Below are 15,512 nucleotides of genomic sequence, written 5' to 3' on the forward strand. Positions count from 1 at the left end.
GGTGATGGTGGTGGTGGGGGGGATCAGTGGCACCTGCGCACCCCTGAAAACATAACAAAACCTCTGCGTTTAGTCTGGAATCAAACAGAAACGCAGAAATGGGATCAGAGCGAACAGGAATCACGAAAACAAAACAGGAAAATGTTCTAAAAAAGAAGGAGCTAATTGGCCTTTAATGTGGTTCTGCAGAGGCACGCGCCTCTATGTATGTGTGTGTGGTGGAATGAATTCTTTTATTAGAAAGGTGTGTTTGTTCCATTTCGGAGCCGATTTGCCGCCTGGGCGCGCGCAGGAAGCAGGGATCGTGTGCGGGAGGTGAAAACGCGCTCACTGCGTCGTTTCCATCGGAATGCAGCAGCGTCTCCTCCTCTCTGCTCCACGGGAGGCGGTTAGCTTCAGCACCATTCACTCGGCTCCCATTACCTCCCAACCAAAACACAAACAATACGAGAAGAAAAATATCCATATGTATATGTTTCTGTGCCTGCGTTTGTCCTGTCCTCCACAGCCCCGGGCCTGCGCCATCCGACCCTGCGGGCGGATTGCTCCGGTTCGAAAACGCCGCAGTTTTTACGCGTTTTCTGCCAAACGTTTGTCCTCAAGGTCATCGACGGCAGCCCTGTTTGAGGAGAAACTCTCAGATCTGCGGCTGTAATGACTAATCACGAGCTGGGAGCCAGGATTGTTCTGCCCTGCAGGGGATGCAGATTAAAAAGTGGGTTTTGCTGTGATTTTTGGCTGCAGCGCAACGCAGCGCGCAGATCGGCTGTGCTGCTTGTTGTGGGAGGCCCGAGTCAATGCAGTCCAGCCTCCTGTCATCCTGCTGCTGCTGCTGCTGCAGACATGTGTCCAGGCTGACAACTGGCCCCTAAAGCAAGGGACCTTTCAGCATTTGACACTAAGAAGACCTGCTCCTTATTATGTCGATGAGGAACTCACTTTGTTCCTTAGTTTTAGGAAACAAATCTGTTTATAGATGAGAAATGAAGACAATGATTTTGTCCAATCGGTTCTGAAGAATCAGAGGAAGATGTTGAAAACAGAAGGGTGCTTTGGTGAAGTGAAGCCATGAAGAAGTTTGCCGCTTAAGCTGCTTTTTGTCCAACTCTTTATAGAGAAACGGTTCTGTGTGAATGCTCAGTGCCGAAGGAGCTGAACTGAGCTGCTGAAGCTAAAAGAAGCTGGACACTAGCTGAAAGCAAAATGCCAGCTAAAAGTAGCAAAAGGCTCAGGAAAAGGAGCAAAACACCAGCTAAAAGCTAACTGTAGCAAAACTGAGACTACTTCTTGTTATTTTTTAACTCCTTTATGTGGGCTTGTGTATGTTTGTTTGGTTAACGTTCAGCATTTTCCACAATGACATCACTTTTAGTAGAAATAGCATAATCCCAACTAAATATTATCTAAAAACAAAATGCCTCCTCCCTCTGCACCACCTTCTACAATCAGTGTTGCTTTTTTTCAGTTTCTGAGAGTTGGCCCTAGATATGTCCCACATGTTGTCTCAACTTGTGGACATCTTCTCTGTCAACGCCGTGTTCCCAAATGTCAGGACCATCCAGAAGTCTGTTGACTTTTATCCTGGAGGAAATCAAAGGCCAATAATCCCTGAGTGTGGTGGATCTGGAGCATGTGGGATGGAGTATTAGGATCATTCTGAAAGAAAATATTTCAGGAGGAATTTTAGTTGTTTTTGTCGTTTTGAATATAAACGTGATTTTTACTATTTTAATAAAGATGGATGAAGCATCTCCACTTCCTCCTGTTGTTCAAAAGTCTGTTTTTGTTGTATTTTTGGAGCCAGAGGCTGCGCACTCGGCACGTGGGACTGTACCACTTATAAAAAAGGTCTCGCCTACACACCCTCCCAACTCCCTATAGGCTGGGACTGTTAATCCCAGTGCAGGATGACACTTTTCTTTAAGCCTCAAACAAATAACTGATACTAAACCTATTTTAAAATTTTACATTTAAACATACAGGAACAAGGTGAGAGCCACGTATAACTGCAAAAATCAACAGCTGAAATAAATCATCTGAATAGGCTTTTTATTTTGTAGTAAGGCAAATGTTCCATTTTTTTTTACATCAAATTATAAATTATACTGTCGCTGTTGCCACCAGGTGAGACTTTTGTCAGCCATCTTGAGGAGACCTTTGTGCATCACCCTGTATTGTTTACATGTGAAAGCCACACATTGTTAATGTCTTGTGCTGCTGTATGCTGCGTCATCACAAATAAGCGCTGAGAAAAATTCTTATTTTACTCGAATGAACATAAATCATGCATTAAGTGAGTACAGATGACAACAGAATGCTGTCCTGAGCCTCCCACCAAGCCCTGTCAAACATTATCAGGGGCAAAATGGCGACCCAACTCACCATCGCTGCTGTGATAAAATTACCAAATGCTGTAATAATTATAACTAGACCAGAACATAACTGCACTTTAAGTGATTAAGTTCTTTACACGTCTGCTTGTCTGGAGTTAATTTCACTTAGACTAACAACCCACACAAAAAACAAAAAAAACATTTGCCTCACAAAATAATATTATGTAATTACATTATATAATATATAATGTAAATTACTAAATTACTTAACTTGCTGTGTATTGTTTTGTTCTGTGTATTTTCAAGTATTTGGACAATTTTAAATGGAATTTAAAATGATTTTTATTAATTCATACTCATCTGCAGTTATGGGGTGGCCCGTTGTTCGTCAGTGCATGTATCATAGTGTCCTGTCAGCAGCGATCAGCTCCGATACTGATCATTGATACAGCCACTACTAATGCAAGACCTCATGCAATCTTGTTTAACGCAGGAACAGCGTGCCGCAAAACCTGCTGTGTCCAACAGTGGGGACTTTCTGTTATATATGTGTATATTTAACATCAAATTTGTATATGTGTGTGTGATAATAACAGGTCATTTAAGCAAAATTACATAACTGAACAGAAAGTAATTAATCAGTTTTGGCAAAAAAAAAGATGAAGATGGCAAAAAGTCGAATCCTCTATTGACTGGGAGTTGTGTCAGTCCAAATATGTGGACATCAGGAACGATTTCAGGCCCAATATCCAGTGAGGGACAGCAGGAGGGAAAGGTTTTTCTCTTTATGTTCAAATATCAGGCAAAGTTTTAATAAATCCTATATTCAAGACAGTGTCATTGTTTAACAGCCTTGTTTGTTCATGAAAGTGATGTAGGATACAAAGGTTTTGCTATAGTTGAGTGCCTAAGATCTACAGCACAAACACAAACATGATTATGTCTGTTACACATGGGGGTCATAGGTTAGATTAGAATAAATAGTGGATTTTATTTTGTAGTTAAAGGGATAGTCCAGTCAACTTTGAAGTGATGTTCTGTCTAATAGTTAATAAGAGTTAGTAACTTATCAGCTGTGATATCAGTCATAGAGCATGGAGTCTGGAAAAAGAGGCAAAAGTCTTCATCCAGGCTAGGCTAATGGTTAGCCAAACGAGAGTTGTTTTTTTGTTTTTTGTTTTTTGTTAATGGGAAACTCTTTTTCAAAAATTATGTAGCTGTCACGGTCGGTGGAGAGTTGGTCGGACCCAAATGCAGACAGACAAGGTGGAACTCAAAAGTAAAACAAAGTTATTTACAAAAGGAAAACAAAGGGCTGACGAGGCAGCAACTAAACTAAATATCAAAACTTACAAACAGGATTCCAAGAACACGAGGGAACCTAGACAGCACGTTGACGTGAAACACAGAACGAACCAGCAGAGAAATGAAGGAGATGACCAGGTTTTAAAAGCTGAGGATGATTAGAAAGTGGACACAGGTGACTGATTCTGAACGAGGGACAGGTATGGACGGTTGAGGCAGGCTAGACAGGTACTGAACAGAGGAAAGGTGATTACAGGAACACAAAGGGACAGGGAACAAGACACCAAAACTAAACACAGAAACCAAATAACAGAATTAAAGAACCAAAAAACTCAATACAAAAAACCAAAGACCCCCAAATCCTGACAGTAGCAGTGTAAAAGAATGCTACATGAGCTAAAAATAACTTTTTCATAACACCGTTTGTTCAGTTTGTTGCTGTTTTCTCGATAGAACATGGCCGTGTTACAACATAAATGTATGTGCTGAGTAAAATGAAATGGATAAACTTTGCCACATGCTGGCCCAGCGGTAGAAGAAAACCAGTAATCTGCCATTTATCAGTTTCACCATCAGGGGGTTTTGAAACGGTCTCTGCTGGTGGAATTTCCTGGTCCAATTGGTGGGTGCAACCATTTTGATATTCAAGAGTGTGAATTCTAAATCAGTAATAGAATAATAATAGAGACAAATAGATGGAGATGCCCTTGACTTTCAACATAGTACAAAATGTTCAATTATACATATATTAAGTAGCTTAAAAATAGGTTTTTCCACGGGCAGGTGCCACTTTGTGCCAACCCTAGAACCACCACTGACTGAATGTGGAGCTTCTCAGAGGAGGCTCCTGGAGCTGCTGAGTGCCTTCATTAACACAACCTAATCCAAGCAGGACTTTCCACAGCTGCTTTTAGGCACGGAGCACTCAGTTCTAAGCCCTATTCCCCTCTGATCCAGATTACAGCGGGCCTGCTGTGAGCTCCTGCATGTCGCCCCCCCTCACTCTCAGATCTGCAGCTGCGTCTCTTTTACAAGCTTTGTTGTCACTGTCAGGTTATCGGACAGTGTTTTCAGAGGAAACCCGATAGCGGCGATCGAACATTTGATGAACTGGATCTGCTCCGGCAGTAGACGATCCAGGTCAGCGCCTGGCGCGAACAGACTGAGGGGGCACAGAAATAGATCATAAGCATCAGGGACACATTTATATTTACATCCAAGAAGACGACAGGCACATTCAGTCGGCGCACTTGTGTTTGAAGTGAACATTCAAAGAGAGAGCGAGAATTTTATGATACCACCTCACAAGCCTGGTGAAATGTATTATTGATGTGTTTTTGTATCACAGGAATCATGGGGAAGCAAAACAGCAAGCTGACTCCCGAGGTGATGGAGGATCTGGTGAAGAACACAGAGTTTAACGAACATGAGCTGAAACAGTGGTACAAAGGCTTCCTGAAGGACTGCCCCACTGGCAGGCTGAACCTGGAGGAGTTCCAGCAGCTTTATGTCAAGGTCTGTTCGAGCCAGCTGCCTCTCCTAGGCGTCTCTGTGAGAATATAACCACGCCACAGGTCGGCTTGAATCACAGCACACATCTGTTCCACATTTGCAGTTCTTCCCGTACGGCGACGCGTCAAAATTCGCACAGCACGCCTTCAGGACCTTTGACAAGAACGGAGACGGGACCATCGATTTCCGAGAGTTCATCTGCGCCCTGTCTATCACGTCCCGCGGCAGCTTCGAGCAGAAGCTCAACTGGGCCTTCAACATGTATGACCTGGATGGGGACGGCAAAATCACCAGAGTGGAGATGCTGGAGATAATCGAGGTGAGGGATTATTGAGTCATTAAGCTTTCACTCATCAGGGGGCTGGCTGTTTTTTTGTTTTTTTTTTCAACGATCAATCTCTTGCACACCTGCAGTGCAGTGAAATCCCACACAGCTTCACAGACACAACCCTGCAGCTGTATTAAATTACATATTTCTATTTCTAACTGCACGAGCCGTATAGTAAATCTGATATGTATCAGTGACATTCGACATCTCCCACTGCGATAAACATAATGTGTTTTATTCCAGAGTTGGATCAGATGTTTCCAGTTATTGGTCTGTTGCAGTCACACAGCGTTTTCAGAAAATGTACAACATTTTTCCTTTTAAAAAAAAAAAAAGTTAAAATAATATCATGAAATAAGCATTTCATCAGGATGAGAATATAAAACAATGTTACAAAAGAAAATAACCGCTGGCTGATCAGGAGACTCAGGCTCTGTTAGGCTTTGAAGAAAATTGAATCCACAAAACTACACATCGAAAAAACCAATAAAACTAGAAAACTATAAACATGAACATGTTCAAAAACTATAAAATGAGGAAAACTGTAGCAAAAAGCTAAAAGAAGTAAAACTATCGCTAAAAACGATTCATCCACTTTCTTTACCTGCTTCTTCTTTCCGGGTCGCGTGGAACTGGTGCCTATCTCCAGCAGTTACTGAGAGAGGAGGGGGACACCCTGGACAGGTCTCCAGTCCATCGCAGAGACACATAGAGACAAACAACCATTCACCCTCTCACTCACACCTAGTTACCAATTAACCTAACATGCATGTTTTTGGTCTGTGGGAGGAAACTGGAGTAAACCCACATGAGCAAAGGGAGAACATGTGAACTCCAACCAGAAAGTCTGGGAGGTGATCCTGCAACCTTCTTGCTGGGAGGCAGCAGCTCAAACCGCTGCACCATTGTGCCAGCCTAGCTAAAAGCTAAAACAAGCTCAAACCATATTTAAAAACTAAAATAAGAAAAAGCAAAGCTAAAACCTAAAATTAGCACAACTAGGTAAAAGCTACAATGATCAGCAGTAGCTGAAGTCTAAATGTAGTAAAACCGTAGCAGAAAGCTAAAATTAGCAAAATTATAGCAATGCTAGGCCTTTAAATCTATGTTTTTATATGAACTGAACCATTTGAGATTTGAAGAACTTTTTCAGGTCTAAAAATATTGCTCCAAATGTACAACTATCATATAAACATCTCTGGGTATTTGTTGTTTTTTTTTACTGTTGAACTGATGACTTTCCTCAAGTCTCCTTTAACATTAATACCAAGCAAGATATTTCAACCATTAATCTGCAACACTTACTTTTCTCAGGGTTTTTTTAATAACTTTGAGCTACTAGAATTAGACTTAGTGTTTCCAAGAATGTTGGGATGCTGTTTGAAATGTTAGTAAAAACAGAATGCAATGAATTGCATAAAATACACATATGAAGACATTTCTAGTGGTAAAACTGTAAAATGTACTCAATCGGATGCCAGCAACAAATCTAAAAGCATTTCCAACATGGAGCATCAAAACAAACTTAGTAGAGCATCACTCATATCTAATTAGGTTAATTAACAACAAGATACTGACGTGAATAGCTTAAAAAGAGCATCCCACAGAGATAAAAATTGAGAAGCTCATTGATACGGTTTTTTAATACAAATCCAATTCCAAGAAGGTTAGGATGTTCAGTAATGTAAATAAAAACAGAATGTAATGATTTGCTAATCTCATAAACCCATATTTTATTCACAATGGAACACAGTAAAAATATCAAAGATTTAAATTAAGAAATTGTACCGTTTAAAAAAGGGAAAAAAAGGTATTTTTGAATTTAATGGCAGCAGAACATCACCTTATAATCAGGACAGGTCCATGTTTCCTCTGTAAAGCCTCTCCTCTTCTTCTAACATCAGTCTGTAAACATCCTGGACCTGAGGAGAGCAGCTGCTGGAGGTTTTAGAGGGAATTTTGTCCCATTCTGCTCTGATGGAGGATTCTAGCTGCTCAACAGTCCTGAGTCTTTACTGGATTTTTTGTTTCATGATGAGTCAAATGATTTTTATTGGTGAGAGGTCTGGACTGCAGGCAGGTCAGTTCAGCTCCTGGACTCTTCTACTATGAAGCCATGCTGCTGGAATGATGCAGTCTGAGGTTTAACATTGACTTGATGAAATCTGCAAGACCTTCACTGAAAAATTCATTGTCTGTATAAGACCATATGTTCTAAAACTTGTATATACTTTTCTGCATCGATGGTGCCTTTCCAGATGTGTAAGCTGCTCATGCCAGAGGCACTAATGCACCCCCATACCATCAGAGAGGCAGGGCTTTGAACTGTGGTGATAACAGGCTGGATGGTCCCTCTCCTCTTTAGTACAGAGGATGTGGTTTTCAAAAAGAATTTCAAATTTGGCTCCATCTGTCCACAGATCAGTTCTCCTCTGTCCCTCAGTCCATCTTAAATGAGCTTTGGTCCAGAGAAGACAGCAGTGTTTCTGGATGGTGTTCACATCTGGCTTCTTCTTTGCCTGATAGAGCTTTAAGCAGCATTAGTGGATGGTACAGTGAACTGTGTTTACAGACAATGATCTGTGGAAGTGTTCCTGAGTCCATGCAGTGATGTCCAGAACAGAATCAGACCTGGTTTTAATGCAGTGGCCCCTGAGGGCCCCAAGATCACAGACATCCAATACTGACTTTCAGTCCTTTGAGCTCAGAGATTTCTACAGATTCTTGAAATCTGTTGATGATATTAAGATCTGTATATGACAGGATATATCAAGTCTTCCCACTTTTCCATTGAGGAACATTATTCTGAAATTGTTCCACTAGTTTTAAATACATTTTTTCACAGACTGGTAAACCTCTGCCCAGATTCAGCCTCTCTAAAATGCTCTTTCTATACCCAGTCCTCTTATTGACCTGTTGCCAATAAATCTAACTTGTTACAAAATGCTTCTCCAACTGTTTCTTATTTGTACCACTTAATTTTACAGCCTTTTATTGCCCCTGTACCAACCTTTTTGAGATGGGGTTAAAATGACCTTATTTTTTCTCCGTTTAAACATTGATATGTTCACTATGTTCCATTGTAAATCAAGTATGGATTTAATAATTTTTTTGGTAAATTAATTTATTTTTAATTTACAACACAAAAAAACAAAACTGTCTTGTGATTAGAAGATTCCAACTTTGAAGCTCTTACTGAAAATCAGGGACTTGTAGTTGACCTATTTAGTTGAGCAGACCTGGTTGGGAAGCATCTGTCTACAGACTTGCAAACACACATTGTACAGTATTAGATAACAAAGCACACTTCCCAGCTAATTTCTCACTGCTCCTCCCCCACAGGCCATCTACAAAATGGTGGGCACTGTGATCATGATGAAGATGAACGAGGACGGTCTGACACCAGAGCAGAGGGTGGACAAGATCTTCAGCAAAATGGATAAGAACAACGACGACCAGATCTCGCTGGAGGAGTTCAAGGAGGCGGCGAAGAGCGACCCGTCCATCGTGCTCCTGCTGCAGTGTGACATGCAGAAGTGAGGCGTCCCCCGCTCGCTCCTCCCCCTTGTCTGTATCCACACACTCTGGACAGCAGCACACGTTTAAATGTCTCATTAGGTTCTCTGCCATTTCTACAGGAAAAGAAAAAGAAAAAACAAAACAAAACAAAAAGTAACGCTTGGACTATTTTTCAATGGACTCGCTTCTTGTGGTTGTATGCATGAGAATGTCAAATGCAGAATAATTTTGAAAGTAGCTATAAGGTGTTATAGGTTTCTATTTCAAAAAAAAGAAAACAAAAAAAAACACGTCAATGTGATTTGTGCACAGTGACCCTCTCATCCAACCTTAGCTTGTATATCAGTGGAGCACTGCATTCAGTTTTGTTTCTGCAGTATTTAGGATCCCCAGTGTTCACTGCTGCAACTGCTGTATGCTTTAACATAATAGTAACAAAAACAATAATTCCTATGATAATTGTAACTGTCTCTACTATCCAGACTTGGTGAGCTCTCGGAGAATAGAAAGACTCCTGTCTGTTCCAGATGTTTTCACACAACAGAACCACGAAGAGTAGGTTCTTTGCATGCATATATTACGTGTCAGAAAATATAATCTCTTACCTTTTGCATCTTTAGGTGGCTGTAAAAGAGAAACCCTCATTTATTCTTGTTGCATGGGCTGTACAGTACGTGATGCATTAGTTCACCTCCTGTAACGTGGGAGCATGAGTCCCTCCGTTTGAGCCGCAGTCTGTGTGCGACTCCTTTGAGTTTCCAAAAGGTGTTCGGGTCGCAGTGGTGGGTTCGGCTCTAAAGAAGAGCTTTCACATGAACGCGCTGTGCTATGTTTTGCTTCGGTGACTTCTGGGACGAGCAGAGATATATATCTACGGAACGTCCTTCCCTTTGAGCGTGTTGTACTGTCTGCCACTTAACCCGGAGGAAAGGCCAAAATTGCAGCTGTCATTAGGCACAGTGCGCTGAAATTGGCTTCCTTTCAGGCTGCTTGTTTGAGTTAGGCTTGAGGGGCAAAAAAAAAATCTTTAATCAAGTTAGCATCGACTTAAGTGATTTTACACAGTACATATCAACATGTTTACAGAAATGAAGAGCACTGCAAAATAAGTACAGTCTAGGCTTCTGACCCCGTTGCTGGGAGCTCACTCTCAGGGCTAGGGACCTTGTAAGAGTAGCTCCACTTCCACAGCAGCAAAATGTGGGGGGGTGGGAAAACAAAATCATAGCCTCGTATATGTTTACTGGACACACTGCATTCCTTTGTGTAAAACCTTTTTTGTAAGGAGAAACTTTTTATTGAAAGGTGTCATCTTCCAATTGATTTGTTCCCAGCGATCATTCAGAGATGCAGGAACCTCCAGAGAGGTGCGCGATGAAGCTTTTGAAAGAGGGTTTCACCGACAGACGGCAACCGATCGATGAGATTTTGGCATTTAGCGACTGCAGAAATTCTCTTTCAACAGTTTGCACCCCCACATTTGCAGGCTATGCAAGCATGGACTGCGAGTCTGCTTGTTGTTCGCTTCCAGTTAGTGGGAGGCGCAGAAGCTTGTCATCGTTTTCTCTGTAACCGAAATGAAACAGACTCTTCAGCGTCGCACTTATTTATATTGAAGTTTTAGTCCAACCAACATGTCAGGATTTTTTTTTTTTTTTTTGTCAAGTAAATGTTTATATCAAATATGAGAAATAATTCTAAGTGACTGTATTCTTTTATACATGTGGCATGTGTTGCACCCAAAGTCATTACTGTAGTGTTTCAAATTAATAAACCATCAACAGGCTTTTTCAAAAGACACAAGCTGGCAGGTGGAGTTACTCTGTGTGATCATCACATGTGATAAACCGAAGGAAGAAACCAACACAGAGTGTGTCGCTGGATTTTAGGTCATTATTTGCAACCGGAACGGTTTTGATTTCTGCAAGTCTGCAGAACTGTGCTGAGGGAATGAAAGTGGGTTGAGATCAGCGGACTGTAAAGGCCACAGCATATGATTCGACTAGTTTTCATAATCATTAAACTAAAGGTGCTCACCTTTATAGAGTCCTGTCATCCTGGGGAAACAAGGTTTTTTCTTTAATTTGTCATCACAGTGTACAATAAGTTACAAAAGTATTCATCCCTCTTGGTAATCTTTCCGTTTAGATTAAAAGCAATAATTCTCCAAAAGTACTCAATATTAATAAAGATAAATGGGTAAAAACCTTAACCCTCACAAGCCACAAAATTAGTTAAATTAGTGAGTGTCAAATGACCTAAACCTGTTATAACAGCCTCCAGAATCAACACCTTTTAGTAAGAGGAGTCATGAAGACCAAGGAAGTCTCCACACAGGTCAGAGACAAAGTTGTGGAGAAGCACAGATCAGGGTTGGTTTATAAAAAAGATCCCAGAACCCTGAACATCCCTCAGAGCTCCAATAATCCATCAATAGGAAAGGGAAGGATGATGCCACCACAGCAAACTTGCCAAGAGACAAAAACCCCCCAGAAAAGGTAAGGAGGAGGAACATTCAGGAGGCTAAAGATAAATCTGATGGAGCTGGGAGATGGGAGGATCTGTCAATAGGAACACTAGAAGCTGCACAGAGCTGGGCTTCATTGAAGAGCGGCAGGAAAAAAAACTTTTTCTTTCCCAAACATGTGGAAGAAGGTACTGATGGCAGATGAGACCAAACATTAAGAACAACACCATGTCTGAGGTCAATATATCACCTTTCATCATGCAGAGAAATGTGAAGCATGGCGGTGGCAGCATCATGATGTGGGGATGTTTTCATCAGCAGGGACTGAGAAACTGGTCAGAGTTAAAAGAAAGCTGGACGGAGCAAAATACAGAGAAACTCTTCAGAGGAACTTGTTGGATTGTTGCAGATGTTTGAGACAGAAACAGAGGTCCAGCTTCCAGCAAGACAACGATCCTAAACTCTCTGCTGAAGAAACACTCCACTGGTTTAAGGAGAACCAGTTAAAGGTCCTGGAATGATCCAGACCTCAGTCCAACTGAGAATCACAAGCAGCACCCATCCAACCTGAAGGAGATGGAGACGCTTGGTCAGGAAGAATGGACAAAAAGTCCAGGTTAGATGAACCAAGATCCTAGAGATGGACCTGAAGAGATGTGATGCTGGAACTATTGAAGAAGGTGGCTTTGGGAGATGAACTGAAATCAAATCTAAAAAAAAAATTGACATTTCATGAATGTCATTTAGTCAGACACATCCACACAACATTCCAGGGACCCGTTTTTCTGAAATAAAACTTAAATAAACTTTTTTTAACGTTTAAGTCAATAATTTCCAAAGTGGGGTGATTAGTGGGACGAAGTTCTGTCCTGGGTTCATTATGTGCGCTGTGTCCCAGCTGGCCAAGAACGCTGTTACTGTCCAGTTATTTACTAATGGAAATGAAAGAAGAAGCCTTTTTTGAACAAGAAGAAATGCTGGAAGACTTTGCGGGAGTAATGGCTCTACAACCATACCAGTATGAACCTGAACCGAGAGCTGGATCTCTGAAATCAGATGAAAACTCTTCAGATTCGGATTCTGATGATCACCAGGACCGTCATGGCCGACAAAACTTCGCACATAATGACCGAGTTGGGAATGTGAAACGTTGAGATCCGTGTCAGCACACGACACTGCAAATCAACATAATGATAGCAGGAGAGAGCTAACGTTGCTAACTTGATGTTAGCTCATAAACAATGTGAGCGCGCTCCAGAGTAGCGTTTATTAACTCTCACACCAGAGTAAATTAATCAACAGCAGGTTCAGAATATGTTATTTGTTTAATCACACATTGATTGTTTAGATTTTTTCCTCAATCACAAACTGATCTCAGGCTGTCGGCCTGTAAGCACCTCAGACCTTTTAATGACAGCACGTGTTCATGTCATGTTTGAAGTAAAACTTGTTGTTTCTCGACTCCTTCTCTGTGGAGATGTCCTCCTCTCCATTTGCCTTTCTTTTAAAATTAAAAGTAGTTCGAACTGCTGCTGGCAACAGGTCCTGTTTTTGTGGCGTGAAGCCAGTTCACCACAGTAGCGAGGGTCGGAGCGGAGCTTCTTTTTGAAGTGATCCGAACCAGAGTCCTGATAGTAATTTCCACATCGGAGCTTACAGATCCAAATCTGAGGAAGGTGTTTATCTTTCAGGAAGCCAAAAAAATCTAATTCCAGTGGTATTTTCTGGCTGGTTTGAACATTTGATTCCAAAGTACTGAACTATATTGTACCAGTATTCATTCACTCATTGATGAATGGCTGAATGCTGTGAACCTCAGCGATTCTGAGGGCATCACACATCAGGGGGGTCACGGAAAAAGCTAAAAACACTCGAGTGGTTTCTTCAATATTTCATTATTAAAAAAAGATTTGTATATTTTTATTTTAATTTTACAATAAGCATATTTTATGATTTTCTTTCAACTGATGTTTGCTTCAAAACACTTTTTAGTTCAGCTTTAAACATACAATTTTTCAGTAAAAACAACCTTTTTCCCCATTTAATTTCATTATTCTGAAATATTTTTTTACCATTAATCAAGCAACCAAAATTTTTAGTTACACATCACCTTTAAAGATACATATGACAAAGTGCTTCACTGTAAAACAAAAACATCAAAAAATATTTTTGACTGAACAGAAAATGAATCAGGAGCAAGTTTAAAAAAGTTGATCATTTAGTTGTTTTTTTCAAAAGAGCCCACTGAGTCCACCGATCTGAAGCTCAGAGTCCACTGCTGCACAAACTTAAATTAAATCAAATTAAAAATCCAATTACATTAAGTCAACAAAATAGAAATGTCACCAAGAAGGGTGAATACATTTACAATCCACTGTATATAATGTGTATGTATGGATGGAAGGAGGAAATGAATGAAAGTGTTTGAAACATAATCAACACCAAAGTGATCAAGACTTCTTAATATTTAATGCAGTCACGTTTTACAAAATAAAAAATGTCTAGAAGTGCACAACAACTTTCCCCAAAGAGGAAACGGGAGCGTGTCACATGACGGCAGCACTAACACTGGTTAGACTGGGAGGAATCTTGGAGCGAACTGAATAAAAAAACACTTCTTCTTGGATTCTATTTACAGAAATACTTGTCTAAGTAGGCTTAAAATGACGAACCTGACACCTGAGATTTAGAAATCTCCAATCATCTGATGCGTTTCCTCACAGTGCCCGCACAACTGAGGCTTTAACCAGAAAGTCTGAGGAGAAAACCAAGCGGATCGTAAAATGACAGAATGTGATGCTGAACTAAAGAAACAGCAAATAAACCGTATGTCTTCATGCATTCCTTTTTCTGAAATGCGGTACAAATAAATGCATTTATCAACTTAAAGAACAAGAACACTCTCCTAAATTCTTCGGTTTTTACTTTTACAGGTAAAAGAAGAATAAAATACATAAAAACATCTAAATTCAAGTCATTTTAGGTTTCACCTGTGTCTGTGAACACCTCACACACACACACACACACACACACACACACTAAACCTTCCCAAACACGTACTTTACATTAATAGTGCACGTGAGCGCTCATCTTGTGTACGTTTCCACATCTTTGTCCCCTGAGTGATTGTCTTGTCTCTCAGGATCATGGAGGTGGTGGATTCTGATGAGGGCGTTTGTTAGAAGAAAACTGAAAAGATTAGGAAAATAAACATTTGAATTAGTTTCCAATCACTATCAACGCATCGGTTTTTTCAGTCTTTTTTTAAAAGGAAACAATGGTGCGGTGCTGCGTCAGCATTGTTTTCATACAATACCTGTTTGTCTGTTAGCAAAATAACTGTTAAACCACTGGGCCGATTTTTATAAAACTCTCAGAAAGTAGTCACTGAATATAAATCTATAGCTGATTAACTTATGAAGTCAACCAGGTTCAAGATGGCCGTCACAGCTAATCAACCTTAGCAAAAACAAAAATGGCTTCAATCTAGTCAAATATACAGATAATGGGGTACAATTTGGTGTGGTAGTAGCAGAGCACCATACTTGTTACATCCTCTGAGAGGAAACTGATCCTGTAAAGTCTTTGTTCAGAACTCTGCCATTAATCGTCATATTCAACTCTGGTTGTCTGTTAACAAAATATCTCATGAACCACTGGATGGATTTTAATAAAACTCTCAGAAAGTATTTTTTTGGGTGTACAACTACAACTGATTAACTTTTAGAGTCAGGCCAATTTAAGATGGCTGCCAAAGCCGACTGAACTTGGAAAACACAAAAATGGCTAAAACTCAGCCAACTTTACAGATCCTGAGCTAAGATTTGACGTGTTTGCAGGTGAAAGTCATTCACAACATACAGGTGCTGGTCATAAAATTAGAATATCATGAAAAAGTAGTTTGATTTCAGTAATTCCATTTAAAAAGTGAAACTTGTATATTATATTCATACATTACATACAAACTCATATATTTCAAATGTTTATTTCGTTTAATTTTGATGATTACAAATGACAACAAATGAAAATCTCAAATTCATCATATCAG

General features: G+C 40.3%; 2 protein-coding genes across 3 annotated transcripts in view; one reads left to right on the forward strand and one right to left on the reverse strand.

Moving 5' to 3' along the window:
* Nucleotides 1-10,797, forward strand: part of vsnl1b (visinin-like 1b) — an 11,304-nt gene extending 507 nt beyond the window's left edge. The window contains exons 2-4 of the mRNA XM_017421580.3: nucleotides 4,987-5,153; nucleotides 5,254-5,469; nucleotides 8,821-10,797. Coding sequence (XP_017277069.1) covers nucleotides 4,992-5,153; nucleotides 5,254-5,469; nucleotides 8,821-9,018 — 576 coding nt within the window. The 5' untranslated portion in view covers nucleotides 4,987-4,991 and the 3' untranslated portion in view covers nucleotides 9,019-10,797. The remainder of the gene's footprint in view (nucleotides 1-4,986; nucleotides 5,154-5,253; nucleotides 5,470-8,820) is intronic.
* A 3,114-nt stretch (nucleotides 10,798-13,911) lies between these two features.
* Nucleotides 13,912-15,512, reverse strand: part of smc6 (structural maintenance of chromosomes 6) — a 38,737-nt gene continuing 37,136 nt past the window's right edge. Inside the window, exons 27-28 of one of the 2 annotated variants that reach the window (XM_017421589.3) lie at nucleotides 14,525-14,653; nucleotides 13,912-14,219 (exon numbers count right to left, since the gene is read on the reverse strand). In XM_017421589.3, coding sequence (XP_017277078.1) covers nucleotides 14,551-14,653 — 103 coding nt within the window. In that variant the 3' untranslated portion in view covers nucleotides 13,912-14,219; nucleotides 14,525-14,550. Of the gene's footprint in view, nucleotides 14,654-15,512 lie in introns of both variants that reach the window. The other variant, XM_017421588.3, reaches the window with a different exon arrangement.

Source organism: Kryptolebias marmoratus, linkage group LG10 (genome assembly GCF_001649575.2).
Source record: "Kryptolebias marmoratus isolate JLee-2015 linkage group LG10, ASM164957v2, whole genome shotgun sequence".
In the NCBI taxonomy this organism is placed as follows: Eukaryota; Metazoa; Chordata; class Actinopteri; order Cyprinodontiformes; family Rivulidae; genus Kryptolebias; species Kryptolebias marmoratus.